Source organism: Mus caroli, chromosome 8 (assembly GCF_900094665.2).
Source record: "Mus caroli chromosome 8, CAROLI_EIJ_v1.1, whole genome shotgun sequence".
NCBI lineage: Eukaryota > Metazoa > Chordata > Mammalia > Rodentia > Muridae > Mus > Mus caroli.
The window spans coordinates 108411094-108432317 of record NC_034577.1 but is presented as its reverse complement, the minus strand read 5'-3'; the positions used below and the strand labels follow the sequence as shown (position 1 = coordinate 108432317).

General features: G+C 49.8%; 1 protein-coding gene across 1 annotated transcript in view; it reads right to left on the bottom strand.

The window, feature by feature from the left end:
• Cmip (c-Maf inducing protein) overlaps positions 1-6994 on the bottom strand; it is a 207965-nt gene extending 200971 nt beyond the window's left edge. Inside the window, exon 1 of the mRNA XM_021169931.2 lies at positions 6617-6994. Coding sequence (XP_021025590.1) covers positions 6617-6916 — 300 coding nt within the window. The 5' untranslated portion in view covers positions 6917-6994. The remainder of the gene's footprint in view (positions 1-6616) is intronic.
• Positions 6995-21224: the final 14230 nt, after the last annotated feature.

Below are 21224 nucleotides of genomic sequence, written 5' to 3'. Positions count from 1 at the left end.
GAGGCAGGTGGATTTCTGAGTTTGAGGCCAGCCTGGTCTACAGAGTGAGTTCCAGGACAGCCAGGGCTACACAGAGAAACCCTGTCTCGAAAAAAACAAACAAACAAACAACAGGCCCCAGGGGAACAGGGGAAAGTGAACACAAGCAATTATTAAATGCCAGCCGGGTGATTTCTAAATTCCCCCTGGCCTAAGAGCCTTTTGCATTTGTCCAGTCCCTCTGAAAAGCCCTTCCCCCAAACAGCGATGCCACACCTCTTGACATACAGACTCCCTTAAGCCACCAGCTTACTGGCCTTAGTAGCCTGCTGTTTGCTGTCTCTCTCCCAAGTCCCCAGAACAGTGGCTTTTATCTGTTAAATGAATACCTTGCCTCCCTTAACCTCAACATCAAGGCTGAAAGGAAGTCCTCACAATCCTCCCTCAGCAGATAAGGCAGCCATCTGGGAAGCTGCTGAGGCTGGACTCCAGGTCACCTGTCTGATGTCAAGTCTGTGTCATACACAGCATCTCATCTCCTAGTGCTCACTTACCATGCACAGCCTATCTTACACATGGCAGAGGTGAGAAGGTGGATCCTTTAGACAGGAACAACTTGCCACCCGCCTCGGTCTGGAGATACACACAACACACACACACACAACAGAGCAGGCACCTCTAACACCCACCACAGCCCCTCTGGTTGGGGCTCTACAGGGAGACAGTGAAGTGGCCTTTTCAAAGATGTGCCCACCCCCAGACCACCTAGGGATATACTAACTACCTGTTCACCAGAGAGAGGAGAAAGGAAGGGAAATTCTCGCCACCCCCCCCCCTTCTCTTGTTATGGGGCTTGGCCACCTGGCTCTCATTCTGAGGAAAACAGGAAGGCAGAAGGCAGAAGAAAATGAGGCTCTCAGTGTGAGCAACCCAGACCATGGTCCTCAGAGTGAAGTTGCAGATTACTCTCATAGCATCTTCCCTCTGCTCCTGGTGGCAGGGCTGGCAGACAGACCCCGTGAGAACTCACTTCCTGGTGACATTCTGTCAGACTGAAGCATGCCCCCCCCACACACACACACACCCAAGAAAGTACGCAAACATTTAAACTGTTAAAACAGATACAAATTCCGCTGATAAAAATGGGGAGTTGCCAACAACTGAGAGGAAGCTAAATGCCCAACAACGGGGGAACTAGTCTGCCTACGACATTAGTACAGTACACTTCAAGATGGGAAAATTACATAGCAGGGAGGAGAGGACAGTCACACGTGTGGGGATGTATAGCGAACTCCAAACACAGAGTCTAGTAACAATGCAGAATTGTGTGCTCGTGTCCAGAGTGCCCAGCAAGGAAAACCAAGGAAACAGACAACAGGACTGCCTTAACGATGACCACCAAGGACTCTTAGACGCATGAGGTGAAGCTACATCCTGTCCCTGTACTTTGGATGCATTTGGTAATGTGCACACTGATTCAATTACACACACACACACATACACTCACACACAAACATATGTACATAGACACATAGACATATATATGTATTTTTTAATCACATAGATGATATTTTTTAAAGTACCCCTGGGGAAACTCTTCTAGACTGCCTGAAACAAGCTTACAGCCTCAACCCAGGAGCTCTGCAGTCAGTCATCTCTAACTTTCCCAAGGATTCTGTGTACCTCAAGTGACTGCCCCTCTTTAAATAGCAAAGATTTTTACTTTAAAAAAAAAAAAAGATTCTTTTTGGTGCCGAGGGGCGGGGTAGGCGGAGGAGACAAGTTTGTGTGTGTGGAGGTCAGGACAACTTGCAGGAGTCTCTCCTTCCACCTCCTGGTCCCAAGGATCATACTCAGGTAGTAGGGACTTGGTGCAACCGACTTTTAAGTGCTGAGCCATCTTGACTGCCATAACCCTTCCTTTTCCACGGAGCTCATTCAGGAAGCTCTGTCTCACCATGAAAACTCTTCCTGACTGTGTGCTGGCTGTCCCACTACCAGAACCGGAGTCAACACCTCAATTATCACCATAATAAACGAGGTAAACTGTCACCCTGCACATGAAGACAAATAAAGGCCCCCTCAGGGAAAGCAAGGTGCCCAAAGTTCCACAGCCAGGAAGCTGCCACCTCGGGCTCCAGCCGTGCTCCACGTGACTACGGTAAAACCGAAGTTTGTTCTGCCCCACGGTGGGGGCGCTGCTATAGCTCCTTTAATCCTTTAATCAAGGGCGTAACTAGACCATCTCAAATATCCATTCCAATGAAATGCCAGGCTGGTCCCCTTAGAGAGAGGTGGTGAGGGAGGGAAAGTGGACGGCGGTGGGTCCCCTAGGGCACTTTGCCTTTGGAATAATTCAGCTCCTGTGCTCCCCACAAAATGCCCAGAAAGTCCTAAGCCACCCGGGGTCCCAAAAGCACAAGGCTTCCTTGTGGTCCCAGTAGGAGAGCACCCAGCAAAACACCTTCTACCAGGAAGAGCACCGGTGGTCTGATTGGGCAGCTCTCCTTAAAACGCACTGTCTTCCTACAGCGGGTGGAAGGCAGGCCATCCCGCCCAACCACAGAGAACAGGGTTCTCTGAACACACAACTACCTAGGAAACAAATCGGATGTTCTCCGATATCTACTCGTGACATTCATAAAATAAAATAAATAAATAAAGCGCTTACTAAATGGCAGAGTCATGAACGGAGGGAGGAAAGGATGGAGCGGACAGAGGAGGGACCTACGTGGCAAAAAAAAAAAAAAAAAAAAAAAAAAAAAAGTTAGCTCATATTTGAGCATTCGTGTGTTCATAGATGGGATCTCTGGGGACTGGAGGGTTTCATTCTCAAGAGGAAAAAAAAAAAAATCCCAGCATTTGGAGGGAAGGGCCAAGCAGTAGATCTCAGAGCATTCTGCTGAAACTAAATCCAAGTTCATAGGATGGATGCTCAGACAAGCCCCGGAGGGGGAAAAAGAGGCATGGACAGGAACAACCAGAATCCCAGAGACGTTGGGAGTCAGAGCAGCAGTGCAGACAATGTGAACGGCAGCCCTGGAGGAACGCGGCTGGAGAATAAAGACTCCTCCTGTCCCTTGTGTCCGAATCCCCGTTCAGCAAGCAAAGGAAGAAAGAAAGGGCTTTGCAGATCAGACCCGCCATTCTGAAACCGATTGTTTGGTTTTTGTTTTGTTCTGGTTTGTTTTCAACCGTGAGATGAAATGAAAGGTAGGAGTGCTTTTTTTTTTTTTTTTTTTTGTAGTTCTTTGGTGCAGTGGAAACAAAGGGTAGAGACAAAAGACAAACACGTCTAGCAGGTGATCAAATTTAGCCAAGCAACCAACGGCAGGCAAGATGGATGCCTGTCCTCTCCAACGAGGACACCTCTACAAAAATCTGGGCTCGTTGTAGGTTCCAACCTATAACAAGGTAGGCAGCCACCGCTGAGCCCAGGAAGACCCAGGGATAGGCAAGTACACGTGAGGACTGAGACAGTGCCTGGGCAGATCGGCCTTTCCTCAAGAAGGTCCAGCCTCTGTCCTTCAGTGACCCCCCACGATCCCTCCTCCAGATGCTAGAGACCTCCTCCCCTTTGTTGACAAGCATTCCGGTTCCAAAGGATCCAAAGTCTCCCAAGTTCATCAAACCTGGCCTTGCTTCTGCTGGGGTTTAATCAGTAACCAGAGCAGTAGACAGCACAGGGCAAGCTCTGACCTGACCCCACGGAGGGCAAAGTTTACAGCCAGGTCAGGGGAGGGGAGTCAGGTCTGGTGGCACCAATCTCCCTTTTAGGTCTCCTGACCTAGGGAACTAAAAGATTTCCACAATAAGTGTGTCACCAGCTGGAAAGCCAGACCCGAAGGGACTGAGAGACCCCACACACACCCAGAAACTTGGCTTGCACCCCAGCATGGGGCAAGCTGGGGTCCAGGAAGCCTCTCTGTCCCTCGCAGTTCAGGTATAGACAGCGGACTCAGTGGATGGTTTGGGCAAAGGAGTGAATTGTTTGTTGACAGATTTAAAGCCTGATCAGTCACTGTGGGTTCAGTTCCTGAAGTCCACCCAATTAACTGGATAACCCCACACACACACAAACAATTCTCAACTAAGCTTCTTACAGGCCACATACGTCTCACCCCTGTGGGAGACACACTCCGACACGGGCAACTCAAGGCTGGGCCAGGGGCTACCAGTGGTGTTCTGGGAATGAACTGCACTCAAATTCACCTTTGTTTCATTTGAGCAAACATTTCTCAATACAGTGGTTGGGCCGCACTATAAAATGCAGACAGGTTACATAATGCCCAGGCCTAAGGGAACCCCAAGGAGGCTCCTCCACTTCCTAGGGAACGGACACAAAGCAAATATCTCGGACACAAAGCAAATATCTCGACATGGGACAAGATCCCTAGTAGCAAACCCCAGCCCCACCTCTGGCCTGGAGACCAACGCTACAGGCCCTGGTGGCCACACCTCCATCCACACAGGCCCTAGGAGGGTGGGGGAGTCACACACCTCCACTAGAGGCCTCCACTGGAGCCCCCACCCTCGTTGACGCCCCCACAAAGCCCGAGCTACATGGATGGAATTCCCTCATGCCAGGTGAAGAATTAGAAGGGCAGGATTATACCAGCCTGGGCCATGTTTCCAGTTCCTTTTTCCCCATTTTCTGACACACAACACCACTCCACCAAGACCAGACTTGTGCCTCAGACAACCCGGGGCCACACACAGGACTCAGGTGTTCCTCCGAGGTAGCCCCCCACCACACACACACACACCTCAGCTGGCATGAGTGGGCCGGGGAACCTGGCTGCTGGGGACTCTCCGGTCTGATTCCTTACTGCTCTCTTCCAACAGACAGACCTCTTGAGCAGCCAGGGAAAGTAGGGGGCCTCTAGCCTGAGGTAGTCAAAGATCAGCTAGCCATACAGTGACTGTGCCCCAGGAGGACCAGGGAATGTCCTGTCCTTCCTATAGCGGGTCACCGTTCCTCTCAACTACTGGCCTTCGCTGACAACTCCTTGGCATTTTGAGGGATGGCAGGGAAAAGAAGAGAGCCTAAAAAGACACCCCCACCCCCAACTCAACCAGGTACTAAAGCTAAAGCCAAACTTGGGGTCTCCAGAGCCCAGGGAAGGTTACCAGGCACCTCTGAGACCTGAAACCCTCGGCACTAGCCAATCAAATGGAGATCAAGGCCGAAGCCTATGACTCAAGGCAGGTTTAAGAACACACACCAGCCTAGGAGAAGACCGGGCCACCTCCCGGCAACCCTCAATCCTCCTGGGGACAAAGTCTGCAGTTACTGCACCAACATGCCCACAGCCTAGGGGGAAAAAAAAAATTGGTGGTTTTGAGTATATCAGAGCCAAAATTCAGAATAAATGTCCTCAAGTACCACAAAGGGGTAGGGGAAGCAGACTCAGGGAGCAGGGTGTCTAGGCTAACTTTTCCCCACTCCCCATTCCTCGGAGCATGTGTCACAGTTTGTGACACACCACCAAGGGAACATGGATGCCGAGGCAATGTCTACACACGCTACACATTTGTGGCATGCATGTAAGCAACACCCTGTTTCCTGGCTGGGCTTTCTTGGCACAGGTGTGAGCGAGGCGGTACACTCTGCCCCCTCCCATGATGTTTAGTAAACACCACGGAGCCTGCCACGGGGGTACGGTCCGTTCTAGACAAGTAGGGGGCCCCTACAAAGATAAGTCCCCAAGCGCCAGGCTAAGGCCCAGCCAGAGCCTGTATTTGAAACTGCCCTTGTTGGAAAACACAAAGCATCCTGTATAGGCCCTGCCCACCGCCCCCACTCCCCCTCCTCGACCCCACCACAGCTGTCTGTCCCCAGGAGGAAGAAGGCCACCATTTGCAGATTCGATTTCCGAAAGCAACTAGTAAGAGCCTCCTTTCTCCATCTCATCCAGCTGACCTGGCCCTGGCCACACAGCAAAAAAAAAAAAAAAAAAAAAAAAAAAAAAAACTGTAACAAAACAGGACGCAGCCACAAAACATGCTTACACACGCTCCACAGACAACGCAAGGGCAAGCTGGGCAGCCCAGCTGCTTCTACCCAGAGAACTCGACTATCCCAGGGTCTGAGCGGGTCCAGGACCTCGGCCCCCTGCCCCCCACCCTCCAACCTCCTAACGTACGAAGGAGATTTTTAGAAAGGGCAGGCACCCGGTTTTTTGCCAGGCCCGGCAGGGAAGAAAAAAAAGGATAAAGGCAGGCTAAAGCAAACGCAGGAGTTGTTTTCTGGAAATTGTTGGCGCTGGGGGGTTACGGTTTTTATGGAGGAGAGGGTTGCGTTTTGTTTTCTCCGGTAGCTCAGATCCAGATGGGCAACGAGTTCAGAAAAGGAACAACACACCACTATCCTCAGGGCCCAGTCTAGGGTCCCAGACATCAGAAACGCAAGCGTTTAGGCAAAAGTCCCCAAGCGCTCAGCCCGGGTGGGCTAAGTGTCCAGGACACGAAAGAGGATTCCCATAGCCTGCCTTGGAGGATCAAGTCTAGAGGTTCCAGCCCAGCTCCGTGCGCAGGCCGGGACTAGGGGGCCGCGCGCTCGGAAACAACCAGCGGGGCGCCTCGGTCCCGGGGGACCCCAGCTTGGGAAGCCCCACGGCCACGCAGGGCCACTCACCGTGGCGGATGCTAAGCTGTTGTCGGCCAGCGTTAGGTGGTGCGGCTCCCAGCGCCTCAGGAATTTGGAGGTGAGGATCTTGCTGAGAAAGGTCCGAGGGTGCCGGATGACACAGACCTGAATGTCGCCCTCCTGCAGCAGCTTGTACCTCATCCCGTTGCAAAGCAGCAGGGCCCGGCGGCAAGGCACGGCGCCCATCACCTTGGTGCCCTCGGGGCCAGACACGTCGCTCCCAAGCAGCGGCTTGGTCTCCTCGATCTGCCGGGGGTCGCCGCCGCCCGAGCTGCTCGTCACATCCATGGCCGCGCCGGGGCGGGGGCCGCGCGCGCGATCGCGGCTGGCGTGGGGCCGGGCCGGCGGGGCCCCCGCGGAGGGCCCGCACCCCCCCACCGCCGGGAAGGTGGGGGGGCGTGGGCTGGGGGCGCCCCGCGGGGACGAACGGGAGCGCGCGGGGGCGGGCGGGGGCGCGCGGGGCGCTTCCTGGGCTGCTTCCTTCTAGCTGCTGGGGCGCATGCCGGCGCGAACGGGTTGGCGACTGCGGCGAGGGCGGCGGGCGATCGCCGGGCGCAGAGAGGATCGGGTCCTCGGGGGGCGGGGGCGGCGCCGGGGACGGCGGGCGCGGGCGTGTCTCGGCCTCGCGCGGGCGCGCTGTGCGGTGCGTGTGTCCGCGTCCGTCCGCGAGTGTGTGCTGCGGGCGGGGGCCGCGCCGGCTGCCGGGGAGATTGCGGGAGGCTGGCGCGCGCGATTGGTCCCCGCGGGGTCATGTGCCCGCCCTCTGACGTCAATGGCGGCAACAGCGGCTTCGGCCTCCCCGGGGCGGGCGGAGTCCGGGATGGGCCGGGCCCCGGGCGGGGACTTGGTGGAGGCGGGCGCGGCCCGACGGGAGGGGCGGCCTCTGGGGAGGGGGCCGGGGTTGGGCAAGCGTCGACAGTCCCCGCGCCGCGCCCCGGAATGTGGGTAGTGTTCGAGGGGACGTCACGCGGGCCGCGCCCCCGAGGGTGCACAGCTGAGCCCTAGCCCTGCGCCCCTAACCACCACACCATCCTGGGCCGGGCTTGGGAAATAAAGTCAGCCCCATGACCAAGAAGATGCCGACCAGTACTTCCCCTTCCTAGTCCAAGGCTGGGCCGAAAGCTGGGGTTCTGCCCGCTTCTGCACCCCTGACACCGCCTCTCCAACACAAGCTGCTTTCCCCAGGGATGGCCAGATGGGTCCATAAAACAGTTTCTTGGGATTGAAACTGTTCCCCCTCCACAGAGCTATGCATAGTCGCTCACCACTACAAGCTCAGTAGGGGGTGGGGGGGCTGAGACAGGAGGATTGCTGTGGGTGCGAGGGCCAGTTTGAGCTACATAGTAAATTTCAGGCCAGTCCAGACAGAAGGCCCTGTTTTTAAAAACAAAATAAGATAAATAAATAAATAAATAAATAGGACTGGGGGTGTTCCTCAGTTGTCAGGAGAGTGTTTATCTAGCATGCACAAAACCCTAGATTGGTTCTCCGGCACTACATCACTACCTAACCGCACAAGATGGCTTGTGCATACAATCCTAGCTCTGAGGAAGTTGGAAGCAAGCACTTGAATTCAAGGTCATCTTTGGCTGTGCTTCGAAGCCAACTTGTAGTATATGTCTCTGAAAAGAAGAGAAGTGAGGAGAGGAGAGGAGAGGAGAGGAGAAGAGAAAAGGAAATTTTAAGGAAATGCCCCCTCCCTTTTCTGAAATAGCCCCCACAGAAGGCCTCTTCTCTGGTCTTTGATTCTTCTCTGGTCTTTGATGCTTCCTGGCCTTTGCTTTGGGAGGCAGTACTGGGAGAGGACACCAACCCTCAGGGTCCTGAGGAGAGCCCCTCCAAGGGTCTCAGGAAACAAATCTCCCCCAGAGTGATCTAGCAGCCTTGGGTTCCACCCACACCACAGACCACTCCAGAGTCTCAGACTAAACCTGGTCAACCCTGGTCTTCAGTTCCCACACTAGGACAGGCATCAAATGGGCCAATGTGACAACTTGGAGACAATAAAAAAAAAAAGTCCCCTTCTGTCATTGCTGGGGAAGAACTTTTCCACACCCTTCCTCATCTCCAGTCCTCGGCAAGTCAAACCTCTAACACCTGCAGCTGGTCTCGAGAGATGGTGAAATTGCTTCGAACACAAGTTCAAATCCCCAGAATTCACAGACACTGACTTGGTCCCAGGTGACTATAATCCCAGTGTTCCTACTACAAAATGGGAACAGAGAAAAGAAAAATCCCCCATAAGACCATGGGCCAGCTAGTGTGGCATCCATGGTGGCAGTACAGGAGACCCTGTGTCAAACAAGGTGGAAAACAAAAACACCCAAGATTGACCTCTGACCGCTACACAAGTGCTGTGACATGTGCATGTCTGCATTCACTCGTGAATGTGCACACACATACACCATGCACACACACAAGCTCTCTCTGCCTCCTATGAGTACCGAATGCCCCAGTAGTGAATGCGAGCCTTGACCTAGGTTTCACTATATAGTGAGTGACACAGAAAGTTCTTAGCGTCCCTGAGATGGGACTATTTACTTATGCCAGCTCTTGAAGGCACACTAAGAACAGCCATCAGGGGTTAGGAAGAGGAGGAGACAGGTTTCAGCTTGCCTCCCTTACTAAGTAAAACACTTAGCCAGTTGTGGTAGCACAAGTGTGTAAGCCCAGCCNTTAGGAAGGCTGAGGCTGGAGGAGCATGAGTTAGCAGCCAGCCTAAGCTACATGTTTCATGTTTTGTTGTTTTGTTTTGTTTTTCGAGACGAGGTTTCTCTGTGTGCTGCATGTCTTGAGGAGTGCGGGGAGAGTTCCCATTCTGTCTGTGCTGGAGATGGGCAAAAGTTGTCTCTGTGCCCCCAGGGAGACACTATTAGGCTAGAAACTGGAGATTCATTACCTGCCCATAATTCACTGACAGCTTATTCAAGTGCCAAACTTCAACAGGCTTGTAGAAACCATTGACCAATGAGAGAAAGCCCTATCCCCAAGCCCCCTGATATGAAGATGAGTGTAGAGGGGTGGTGGTGATCAAGAACCATCCTCCAGCCTTTTTAGACATGGGGTCAGGTCCACACAAACCTTTGTTGAGTTCTTGCTATCTGTGAGCCTAAGCAGGGTAATGGGTTATTAGTAGCTGTTATTGTCAGTCACAGTGGCCCCTAACCTCTTGAGATCCGCAAGGATGCTCTCAGCGTGCATTCTTGCAGATAAGGACACAGAGCGATCAAATGGCCTGTCCAGGCCCCCAGCTAGTCAGGATGGGCTCAGAGCCCAGAAGCCGTGCAAAAATCAGACAGTGGCCACATTGTACTTGGGGTTAGATGAAAGAGGGGCACCTAACCCAGGTAGATCGAGTAAGCATGACACTGGGCATGTGTCCCAGCTCTAAGAGGGCTTTAGAAATCAGATGAAGAGACTCAGAGGTGCTCAGTAGTTAAGAGTGCTTTCTGACCAGCCGATGATGCCGCACACCTCTACTTCCAACCATCAGGAGGCACAAGCAGGCAGATCTCTGTGAGTTTGTAGCTAGCCTGGTCTACAGAGCAAGTTCCAGGACCGCCAAGACTACACAGAGAAAACTTGCCTTGAAAAACAAAACAACAAAACAAAGAAAGAATACTTTCTGTTCTTGCAGAAGGCCTAAGTTTAAGACCCTGAACCCAGAGAAGGCAGCTCAAAACCACGTGTCACTCTGGCCTTGGGTGATCCAGTGCCCTCTACTGGACTCGAAGAGTATCTGCACTCACATGCACTGCATAAACACAGACGCACACCCACATCATTGAAAATAATACATTTTCTTAAAAAGGAAGGTGTGTGTGTGGAGGGGGTGTGTGTGTGGAGGGATCGGGTAAGGGGACAGAAGCTGCAGGGAAGGTAAATTGCCCATAAAAAGGTGACAGGTTAGAAGGCTGTTTGGCTCATCCAGAAAACTATAGACCTTTGTCTGGATGCAGAGGCCTGTGAGGTGTGTGGCCAGTGCCCTGAAATGCAAGCCCAGAAACGGGAGTAATAGAGAGTGATCCCATGGGGTAGGGCGCAGAGTGACTTGCACGTGGCATTTTCACAAGGCCATTGGCTATAGCATGGTGTGACCGAGGGTAGCAGCCACATAACCTGGCCCTGAGGAAGCCAGCAATGCGCCTGTCAAGGGCACTCTGGTGGGAAAGCAAGATGGTCCGAGTCCAAATCACTGGGTGGATGAGTCTGTGTCAACAGATCTGCTCTTTGTGTCTGGGACAGCTGTAGCCATCCTCTCCTGATCCAGGGTCCAGGCTCCAGCAGAAAGATGACTAAGCCGAATTTAGCTCGGACATGCTCAGTGCAGTCACTGGGTTGATACCTTAAACATTAAACAGAAGTGTCATGACAGCAGCAACCAGTGCTCAGCAGCAGGTCCCGTAATTAGACATTCTGTTGGTTTCGGTTTGTTCTCCCTGCCAGCCCAGAAAGCCATCATCTTTAGAGAGAGGAAGTTAAGGCTCACGGTGAGTCAGCTGATGAACTCGAGAGAGCCAGCCAAGATTCAAACCTAAAACTGAACACTGGAGCTATAGCTCAGATGGGAGGGTTTCCCTGGCTTACATGAGGCCCTGGGTCCCGTCCCCAGCACCACACAAACTACGTGTGGTGGTAGATGTCTGTACTCCCTGCACAGGAGAAGTGGAGGCTGGAGGATCAGAAGTTCAAGGCCAGATTGGGCCATGTGAGAAAGATGGCTCAGCATATTCAGAGAACGTAGGTTTCGGTTCCCATCACTCACTTGAAAGCTCACAACCGTCTGTAGTTCATAACTGGAGGAGTTCCCCTTCTGGCCTCCAAGGACTCCAGACACATATGTAGTGCACAGACATATATGCAGGCAAAACACCCGCATACATAAAATAAAACGTATTAAGAGAAAAATAAAAAGCAAAACCTAACACAAGATTGACTTGCTCTGCACTTCTGCGTTGCTCCTCATTCCCCTGGGAATGCTGGGAGCCATCACAGATACCTGTTATGTTTCCCTGAGACAGGGCTCAGAAAACTCTGAATCCTCGCTCTGTCATCTTTAGGTAATACTACCGATTGGCTTTCGTTTAGAGTCAGCAAAGCAGAGGCTCACAGCATTGCAAGAGAGCCAAACATGGTAGTGTCTGCCCGTGATCCTAGCTCTTGGGATCTTAGGAGGCAGAACCAGGAGGATCCTCTTGACTTCTAGTCATCCTTGGCTATATAGTAAGCTCTTGTATGGCTTGAATTACAGGAGACCTTGTCTCAACAGTAATTTTAAAAAGGCCGGGCCGGGCGTGGTGGTGCACGCCTTTAATCCCAGCACTCGGGAGGCAGAGGCAGGCGGATTTCTGAGTTCTAGGCCAGCCTGGTCTACAAAGTGAGTTCCAGGACAGCCAGGGCTATACAGAGAAACCCTGTCTCGAAAAACCTAAAAAAAAAAAAAAAAAGGCCGGGTGTGATGGCTCACACCTTTGGTCCCAGCACTCGAGAGGCAGAGGCAGGCAGATCTCTGTGAGTTCTAGGACAGCCTGGTCTACAGGGTGAGTTCCAGAACAGCCAGAGCTATTACAAAAAGAAGCCCTGTCTCAACAAAAACAAAAAAATAAAAATAAAGATGGGCGTGGTGGCTCACACCTTTGGTCCCAGCACTCGGGAGGCAGAGGCAGGCAGATTTCTGAGTTCTAGGCCAGCCTGGTCTACAAAGTGAGTTCCAGAACAGCCAGGGCTATACAGAGAAACCCTGTCTCAAAAACCAAAAAAATAAAAAATAAAAATAAAAATGAAAAGGATCCAGAGTCCCCTTACATGGGATAGACACCCCAAAAGAATTTCCCTTTCCACACCAAGTTTTAGAGCTATACAGATAACAAAAGAAACAGGAGAATGTGAGTCCTCTGCTCTTTGGTGAAGTGACTTTGATGAAGTGGTAATATCCCTGCTAGGGAAGGGCACATGAAGTTCAGTGCCATGTCCAGTGGCAATCTCTTTTGCATAGCTCATGAAATGACATGCAAATCTTGACGCAGACCAGGCAGGCAGGGTTCCTTCTGGAGAGGCTTAGCTTTGCATCCAGGGGTACAAGCAAACAAGCCAGCTTGCTAAAATAAAAGAAAGCCCTGTTTCACAGCTTGCCGACTCCCCTGGTGTAAATACTCCCACTGAGACTCATTAGGAGCTACTGAGTTCATTGCTGAACAGGAAGTTCAGAAGAGATGCACGCCACAAGCCAGGCGTGATGGTACAGGTCTGTAATCTCAGCTGAGAGAGAGGCAGAGTCGGGAAGACTGGGAGTTTGAGACCTATGTGGACAACACCAAGAGTTCAAGGCTTGCCTGGACTGTGTCTCATAGCCCTGTTTCAAAGTAAAGAGACCTGGGGGTGTAGGTCCATGGTAGAACGTTCGCATGGCACACATAATCCCCAATACCACAATGAAAGCAATGAATAGAGATGTGCCCTATTCTATTGTATACAGTGGACCATGGCTCAGTCAAACATGCCAAGGCCAGCATCTGGACTACCACATCTGGAATATTTCCCTTCTGGACATTCTACAGAGAAAGCTTGGTAAACTCTATAACAGGCACACATAATTCAAGATGAATTCAGTCATCGGAATCAGAAACGAACAAAGATTATAACAAGGCACACTTCTTTAACCCTAGCCCTCAGGAGACAGGGGTAGGAAGATCTTTGTGAGTTCAAGTCCAGCCTGGTCTACATAGCAAGTTCCAGCAGCCAAGACTACATAGAGAAACCTTCTTCCAAACAAACCAGCAAAAAGAACATAACATTTGGGGCTGGAGGGAAGGATTGACAGGCTCTTTTTGGTTTGGTTTGGTTTGGTTTGGTTTGGTTTGGTTTGGTTTGGTTTGGTTTGGTTTGGTTTGGTTTGGTTTGGTTTTCCGAGACAGAGTTTCTCTGTATAGTTCTGGCTGTGCTGGAACTCACTCTGTAGACCAGGCTAGCCTCAAACTCAGAAATCCACCTGCCTCTGCCTCCCAAGTGCTGGGATTAAAGGCGTGCCCAGCTAGACATAATTAAAAAAAAAACATCTAAAAAAGAATATAACATTTATTATTGATTTATAGATCATAATCGATTATTTGTATTTTGTATGGGGTGTATGTATGTGAAGTGTGTGTGTGTGTGTGTGCGCGTGCGTGCGCCATGGTACACTTGTAGAAGTCAAAGAATAAGTTGTGGGAGACATCTCTCTCCTTGTCATGTAGATTCTGGAAAATGAACTTGGGTTATCAGGTTCACCAGCAAGCACTGAGCCATCTTGGTAACCCCAACATAATCATTCATATATACATGTATATATATGTATATATATAAATGTATATGTATATGTGTATACACACACACATATATATGTATATATATATAATTTAGTTCTGTATTTAGTGTGTGTATGGATGTTTCTCAGGCATGTGTGTGTGCACCATATGCACATCGTGTCTATGAAGGAAGGTATGCAATCCTTTGAGAGTAGTTACAGGCAGATGTGAGATCCCATATGGACACTGGGAATCGAACTCGGGTCCTCGGGAGGAATTGTAAGTGTTCTTAACTGTGGATCCCTCTCTCTCCAGTCCCCAACGTGATCTTTTTAAATAGCTGTTTGACAGCCTGCTTGTAAAGTGTCTGCGGTATTAATAGTAAACCCTCATGGCCCCATGAGGTCAGCCTTGCACGTGGTTGCATACGTTTTCAGGGCTTGGCCTAAAGCAAGTGTTAGGTTGATCTCATTCATTCATTCGTTCGTTCATTCGTTTGATCTCGTTCGATTCCTATTTTTGTTGGCTGTCGCTTTTTGAGAGAAGGTCTCATTTCCTAGTCTGGCCTGAAAGGTACCATGTAGTGGAGGATGACACGGAGCTCCTAGCCCATTCTCCACCTCCCACGTGCTGCGATGACAGGTGTGTACCTCCATGCTAGCTTCCAGGATGCTAGGAATCAAACCTAAGGCTTCACAAATGCTGAGCGAGCACCATACTGCCTCTGCTGTATGCCAACCCCTAGACACCCATTTCTTAGTGATCGCTTGAATACCGAGGACTTTGCCAGATACCATAGATGCAACTCATTACACTGTCCCCATCAAATTCATCTTTATCTGGGGGAACTAGACCCAAAGCACCATTCCTTGGAAAGAGCCTTCGAAGAAGACAACATATCCATGCCTCTCCTTGGCTCCTGCTGTGCATGTCTTTGGTAGATGAACCAAAAAGTGGGGAGGTCACAGCACCTTTGTCCTGGGTTACAGAAACGCCATGGGACCCCATGTCGAGTTCATTGGCATTTCCAAGAGGAACTAGCCTTTTCTCGTTCTCCCATGGCGGTCTGGTTTATTTTTTTTCCACTTGTTTACTTGTATATGTCTGCATATGGACATATGGATGCTACCATGTGGGTTCTGGGGACCAAATGGAAGCCATCAAGCGGTGGTGGCATGTCCCTATACTCAGTTTAGTCATCTGACGGAACCACCACCCCTCCCGGCCCTGCTTGTGTTTTAGAAGCCGTATTAGACGATCCTTGTCATCAAACCCCATTTCCTGAATCCCATCGATCTCCTTCACCTGGGGTGTGGACTCTCTAGACACAGCATCTCCGTAGACCTGGTACAGATTCTGATCGTTCTGAACGTTCCGGACAGATCCTTCTTTGTGACGGGCAGGCAACTGCTCTCTGCCTTACTCCATTCATAGCCTCTTCCTCTTAAATGTTACCAGCATCCCCCAAGCTGTGACAAACAAAAGGATGTCCAGACGTTCCCGTTGCTCTCGGTGGCTCCTTGTGGTGGCTGCCCTTGTGCCAGCCACCTTCTCTGTTCAGCCATTCTGTGGGTCCACAGGCTGAGGGATTCATACTCACACTCTGGTAAGTTCCTCATAGAGGAAGCCACACAGAGAGGAGCTGGGAGCAAATGCCTTCACAGCCAAATTCATCTCGGTGTCGACGAATGTGGGGACCACAGGACGTTATAGCAGACAGCAAGAATGAGGCCATGTTTTGGGTGCCTGTTTAACCGCAGCAGGCCATGTGCATAAAAAAGATCAGACACTGAATGCAGGCAATGAGATGGGTGTTCCAACGTGGTGCCAGTTTCTAGGCACCGGCGGTGCTCTGGGTTTGGTGGAATTCTCTGAAAGCCTTGTCTGAAAACTTTCTCGCTGAAATTGCATCAGCCTGCAGAGCGTTCCAGAGCCTCGTTTCTCACAAGCATCGGACACCCACTTAACAGAACATACACTCTGTGTCCATGGCATTTAATCTACTTATCAGATAATAAAGCGCGCCTATTTGCTCTCTCAGTATATCGGAGGAGGTCCACTTGCTTCCAGGGGCCTGGATCTCCTCCTCCTTGTTTCTCCTGGGCTGCTGGGAGGTTCATGTCATTTTTCAAGGTGACATCAGTGGACAGACTGGACAGGAAGGGGTGGGAGCATGATTTCATATGTATCGACCTGGGTCTGGGACTGTGAACGGGATGTTGACTCCACTGTGTCCCTCCCCATCTTCTCAGGTTTCAGGGACTAAGAGGCCAAGGAGAGAACATGGTGTACCATCCATCCCTTCCCTACATAGTGACGTCTGAGGACTTAAATAAAAAAACAATACAAAAGATTATGTCTTGGCTTTGGAATTCACATTGCTCACAATCAATAGATTGACTGATTCACACACACACACACACACACACACAGAGGCAAACTCATCTCTTTGTTTGGCTCTAATGGTTGATTTGAAACATGGTCTCTCTATATAACCAAGGCTGTCCTTGAACTCACTTTGTACCCTAGGATGTCTTCAAATTCAGTATATCAGTAATTCTCCTGCCTCAGCTTCCTCAATGCTGGGATTACAGGCATGTGACACTCTAGCCAGCTAAAAGACGTTGTGTTGATTTTTTTTCCTTTTTGCTTTCAGTGTTATTCGGCCAGACCTGGTCACACATTACTATAAGTCCCAAACCTCTGGAGGCTGAGGAAGGAGAATTTCAGGGACAAGGCTAGTTTGGGCTGCATAGTGAGATTGTATTCCCAAACAAAGGAATAAACTAGAAAATAGGATGGCTGGAGAGATGGTTCAGGGGTCAGGAGCACGTATGCTCTTGCAGAAGACCTGAGTTCAAATCTCAGGACCCACATCAGTGGCTCACACCTGCCTGCAAATTCAGCCCCAAGAAGATCTGATACCTGTCAACTCTAAGGGCACCTGAATAATGTGCACGCACACACGCGCACATGCACGCGTACGTACAATTAAAAACAAAATAATAAAAAGAAACAGTAGGAATATAAATGTTACTGAAGTGTTTGTTTTTTAAAGATTTACTTATTTATATTTTATATGTAAGTACACTGTAGCTATCTTCAGACACCCCAGAAGAGGGCATCAGATCTCCTTACGGATGGTTGTGAGCCACCATGTGGTTGCTGGGATTTGAACTCTGGACCTTCAGAAGAGCAGTCGGGTGCTCTTACCCACTGAGCCATCTCACCAGCCCTACTGAAGTGTTTTGTTTGCTTCTTTTGCTCTTGGTACTAGGGGAGTGAACCCAGGACTGTATACACCCACAGCCCTTGAAGCCCAATTTCACATGGACTAAACCACACTCACTTGGAAGAGCAGGTGAAGTTGGGTGACGCCTCAGCCATGTGACCATGACCTCAGTTGAGATACAGATATGGAGCACCCCACACCCCAGGGAAGTTTCTCTGCACAGCTGACCCCAACCACCCCTTCCTGGCACAAGCAGTTCCTGATCTACCTTCCATCATTACGGTTGGAATCACCAGTTTCCCAGATGTACTACAGGAAGAACCGACAGGTTCAAACATACATGCGTTTGGGCTCTGACTTTGTCTCAGAACAGTAACTGAGGCAGAGCTTTCTGGCTCCTGTGTAGTCTGTCCTTCTGGATACCAGGGAGTCTATGTGTAGACGCTCTCTCCCCCTCTCTCTCTTTCCCTCCCTCCTTCCATTTCTCATCTCTTGCTCTCCCTCCCTTTCCTTTCCTTCCTTCTCTCATTTCTTCTTTCCCTCCTTTCCCTGTTTTAACTCTTCAGGTATTTCTTGAACACAAAATACATTCTCTGACATAGGGTTTCTCTGTGTAGCTCTGGCTGTCTTGGAACTTGTTCTGTAGACCAGGCTGGCCTCGAACTCAGAGATCTGCCTTTCTCTAGCTTCCTCCACCACCACTCAGCCTCCTCAACATATGCAACATTTGTCTATCTATCTATCTATCTATCTATCTATCTATCTATCTATCTATCAGTTTTTCAAGACAGGGTTTCACTGTGTAGCCTTGGTTATCTTTTTTGTTTGTTTGTTTTGTTTTTTTTGTTTTTTTTGAGACAGGGTTTCTCTGTATAGCTCTGGCTGTCCTGGAACTTACTCTGTAGACCAGGCTGGCCTCGAACTCGGAAATCTGCCTGCCTCTGCCTCCCAAGTGCTGGGATTAAAAGCGTGTGCCACCACGCCCGGCTTAGCCTTGACTATCTTGGAACTCTGTTTTGTAGATGAAACTGGGTTTAAACTCACAGAGATCTGCCTGCCTCTGCCTCCCAAGTGCCGTGATTAAAGGTGTGCCACCACCTTTAATTATTTTATTATTTTTTTACTTTATTTTACTTATATTTATTCATTTTTAATTATTTTTTGAAGAAAAATCTCTACATATCTCACATTAATGGCCTCTCTCTCTCCCTCTCCCTCAGCCTTCTCTGTGGATGCTGCTCACACTGACCAATGCACACATGACCTCCTTTCCCCTCCATCTCCATCCACCCTGAGTCAGTTGTTGAGAGGTAAGGAAAGAAAGGTGTGAAGGTGTTTCCAGTGTGCTGTTCTTCCAGACTCACCCCCCACTCCTTCACCGACCCCTCTACACAGTCCGTCGCTGAGCAAGGGTAACAGTGCTAACTCATTTTGTGTATTAAGAAGCTGAAGCACCTGGCAGTCACCTTTAAATCCCAGCACTGGAGCGAGGCAGAGGGAGGTGAATCTCTGAATTTGAGGCCAGCCTGGTCTACAGAGTGAGTTCCATAACAGCCAAGGCTACACAGAGAAACCCTGTCTCTGGAAAAACAAACAAATAAACGAAAAACAAAACAAATTAATAATAATAATAAAGAGGAGGAGGAGAAAAGGAAGAAGAAAAGAAGAAGAGGAAGAGGAAGTCAAAGCAGCAGCTGAGACAAGGTCTGGAGATTGCCCACCATACAGGAAGCTGTAGATTTGATTCCAAGTATTTTGTCAACCTGGCATAGAAGCGCATGTCTACCGTCTAAGAGCTCAGGAACTGAACATAGATGCATGAGTTGTTCAACCGCATCATCTGAACAACAAACACCCAACAACCTCAGCTACGTAGGAAGTTTGAGGCCAGCCTGGGCTATGTTAGAAAAAAGGAAGCTTAGGTATTCAAGAGAGTAGAGGAAATCCATCCAGGAGACAGCAAGACCTTTCAGAAGGAAGTGAAGTTCTCTCTCTGCTCCTTAGCTGGATAGAACCAACACGTCTTTCCATGTCCCTGAAACCAGGCTCTTGTGAGAAGAGACAAAGTGTTCAGGAGCTCAAGACAGGCTTAGGGTTAGTCGGTCTTAATAAATGTGCGAAGTACGTGGAGTCTCAAGCCCTTCTGTCCTTCACCTTCATGAACGTGTGCCCACGTCCTCAGCAAGGGGGAAAAGAGGGGGGAAAGAGGGAATGTTTTCTTGTAGTTCCGAGGAGCCTTGCCTCTAGATGCAGGGGGATGTCCAGAGCCACAGAGAAGGCAAGACCAAGAGATGGAGACACGTGGTACAACAGAAACCAATCAGAGCAGTTTTAACAAAGGGAGGGCGTGGCTTACACAGCCCGAGGTGTCACACAGAGCCTCAGTGGCCAGAACCACACAGATCCAGGGGCCTTCCTTCTGTCTCCCTGTCAGACTGGCCTTCCCTGCAGTGTGGCCTTGGCATTCTACAGAGGAGTTCAAACTGACCTAGGGTACTTTTGGCTCAGTTCCAAGGAAAGGGTTTGCTTGGCCCAGCTTGGAACAAATGTCCACTCCAGCCAGTGTCTGAGCTGCCTTGTGCAAGTATGGTTGGTGGTGACTGTCCCCTGGAGGTGAGTCACCGTGATCTGGGTAGAATGGACCCCCGAGTCCCCCCAGAGAGGTATACTAATACATATAGTAGCTGCTTCTTCCTCCTTGCAATCCAGTCTAGTACATGCTTTTATTTTATTCCTTTGTTAGCTTTCTTAATTTTGTAATGCTGGGGACTAAACACAGGGCCTTGCCCATGCTAGGCTGGTATTCTACCATGAGAACCATCCCCACATCTGGCTTTCCCTACATGAGCTATGACATCATGAGAACAGACCAATAAAATTGCTGACAAGGACAGAGACCCGGGCGGGGAGGGGGGTTTAGAATACATTCCCAACCCTCTCTCTCTCTCTCTCTCTCTCTCTCTCTCTCTCTCTCTCTCTCTCTGTGTGTGTGTGTGTGTGTGTGTGACGGTTAATCTTGATTGCCAACTTGGAGCATCTAGAATCATCTAGGAGGTAGATCTCTCAGCATGTCTGTGAGGGGGTTTCTAGATTCAGTTAACTACGCTGGGATGATATGCCCTTAATGTGGGAGCACCATCCCGTGGGCTAAGATGCTGATCTGAATAAAAGGGAAAAAGTAAGCTGAGAGTGAGCTCTCTTGCTGTGTGTGTGTGTGTGTGTGTGTCTTTTATTAAAGATTTATTTATTGTTATATGTAAGTACACTGTAGCTATCTTCAGACATCCCAGAAGAGGGCATCAGATCTCATTACAGATGGTTGTGAGTCACCATGTGGTTGCTGGGATTTGAACTCAGGACCTCTGGAAGAGCAGTCAGTGCTCTTAATCACTAAGCCATCTCTCCAGCCCCTGTCTGTCTCTCTTAATCTCTGTATCTCTGCATCTCTCTGTATCTCTGTATCTCTGTCTCTCTCTGTGTCTGTCTCTGTCTCTGTGCCCATCCCCCCACACCCCAGTCTCTGACCATGGATACAATGTGAGCTGCGCTGCACACTTTTGTCCCCACACCCTCTCTGCCTTCTCCAGCTGTCCTCTCCAACTGTGAACCACGATCAACTCCTCCCTAAGCTTCTTTGGTTACTTTGTCTCAGCAACAGGAAGCAAGAGGAAAAGTGGCCAGTGCACAGGGTCCCCAGGGCGGCAGCAAACTCAAGGTCTATCTTCTTCCATCGCTTAAGTGCAGAAGTAGGCTGCCACCTTTGCCATGTTGTTAGTAGAACTAACTCAGACTGGCATAGTACTTACTGTGTACCTGGCAGTTCTGTAAATGATTTGCATATATTTGCTTATTAATTAAATCAAATAATTAATTCCTACAAACTCAATGAAAAGTATGACCATTGTACAGATGAGAAAACTGAGGCAAAAAAAAAAAAGGCTAAACAGCTTGAATTGGACCAAACTGGTTTCAGACCCATTCTCATAAGGACCACATCTGCTTGCTTTATTTTAACTCCAGTCTTTCACTTCTAATTTGTTTTCTTTTATTAAAGAGTTATTTTCTTTCTTTTTTTCTTTTT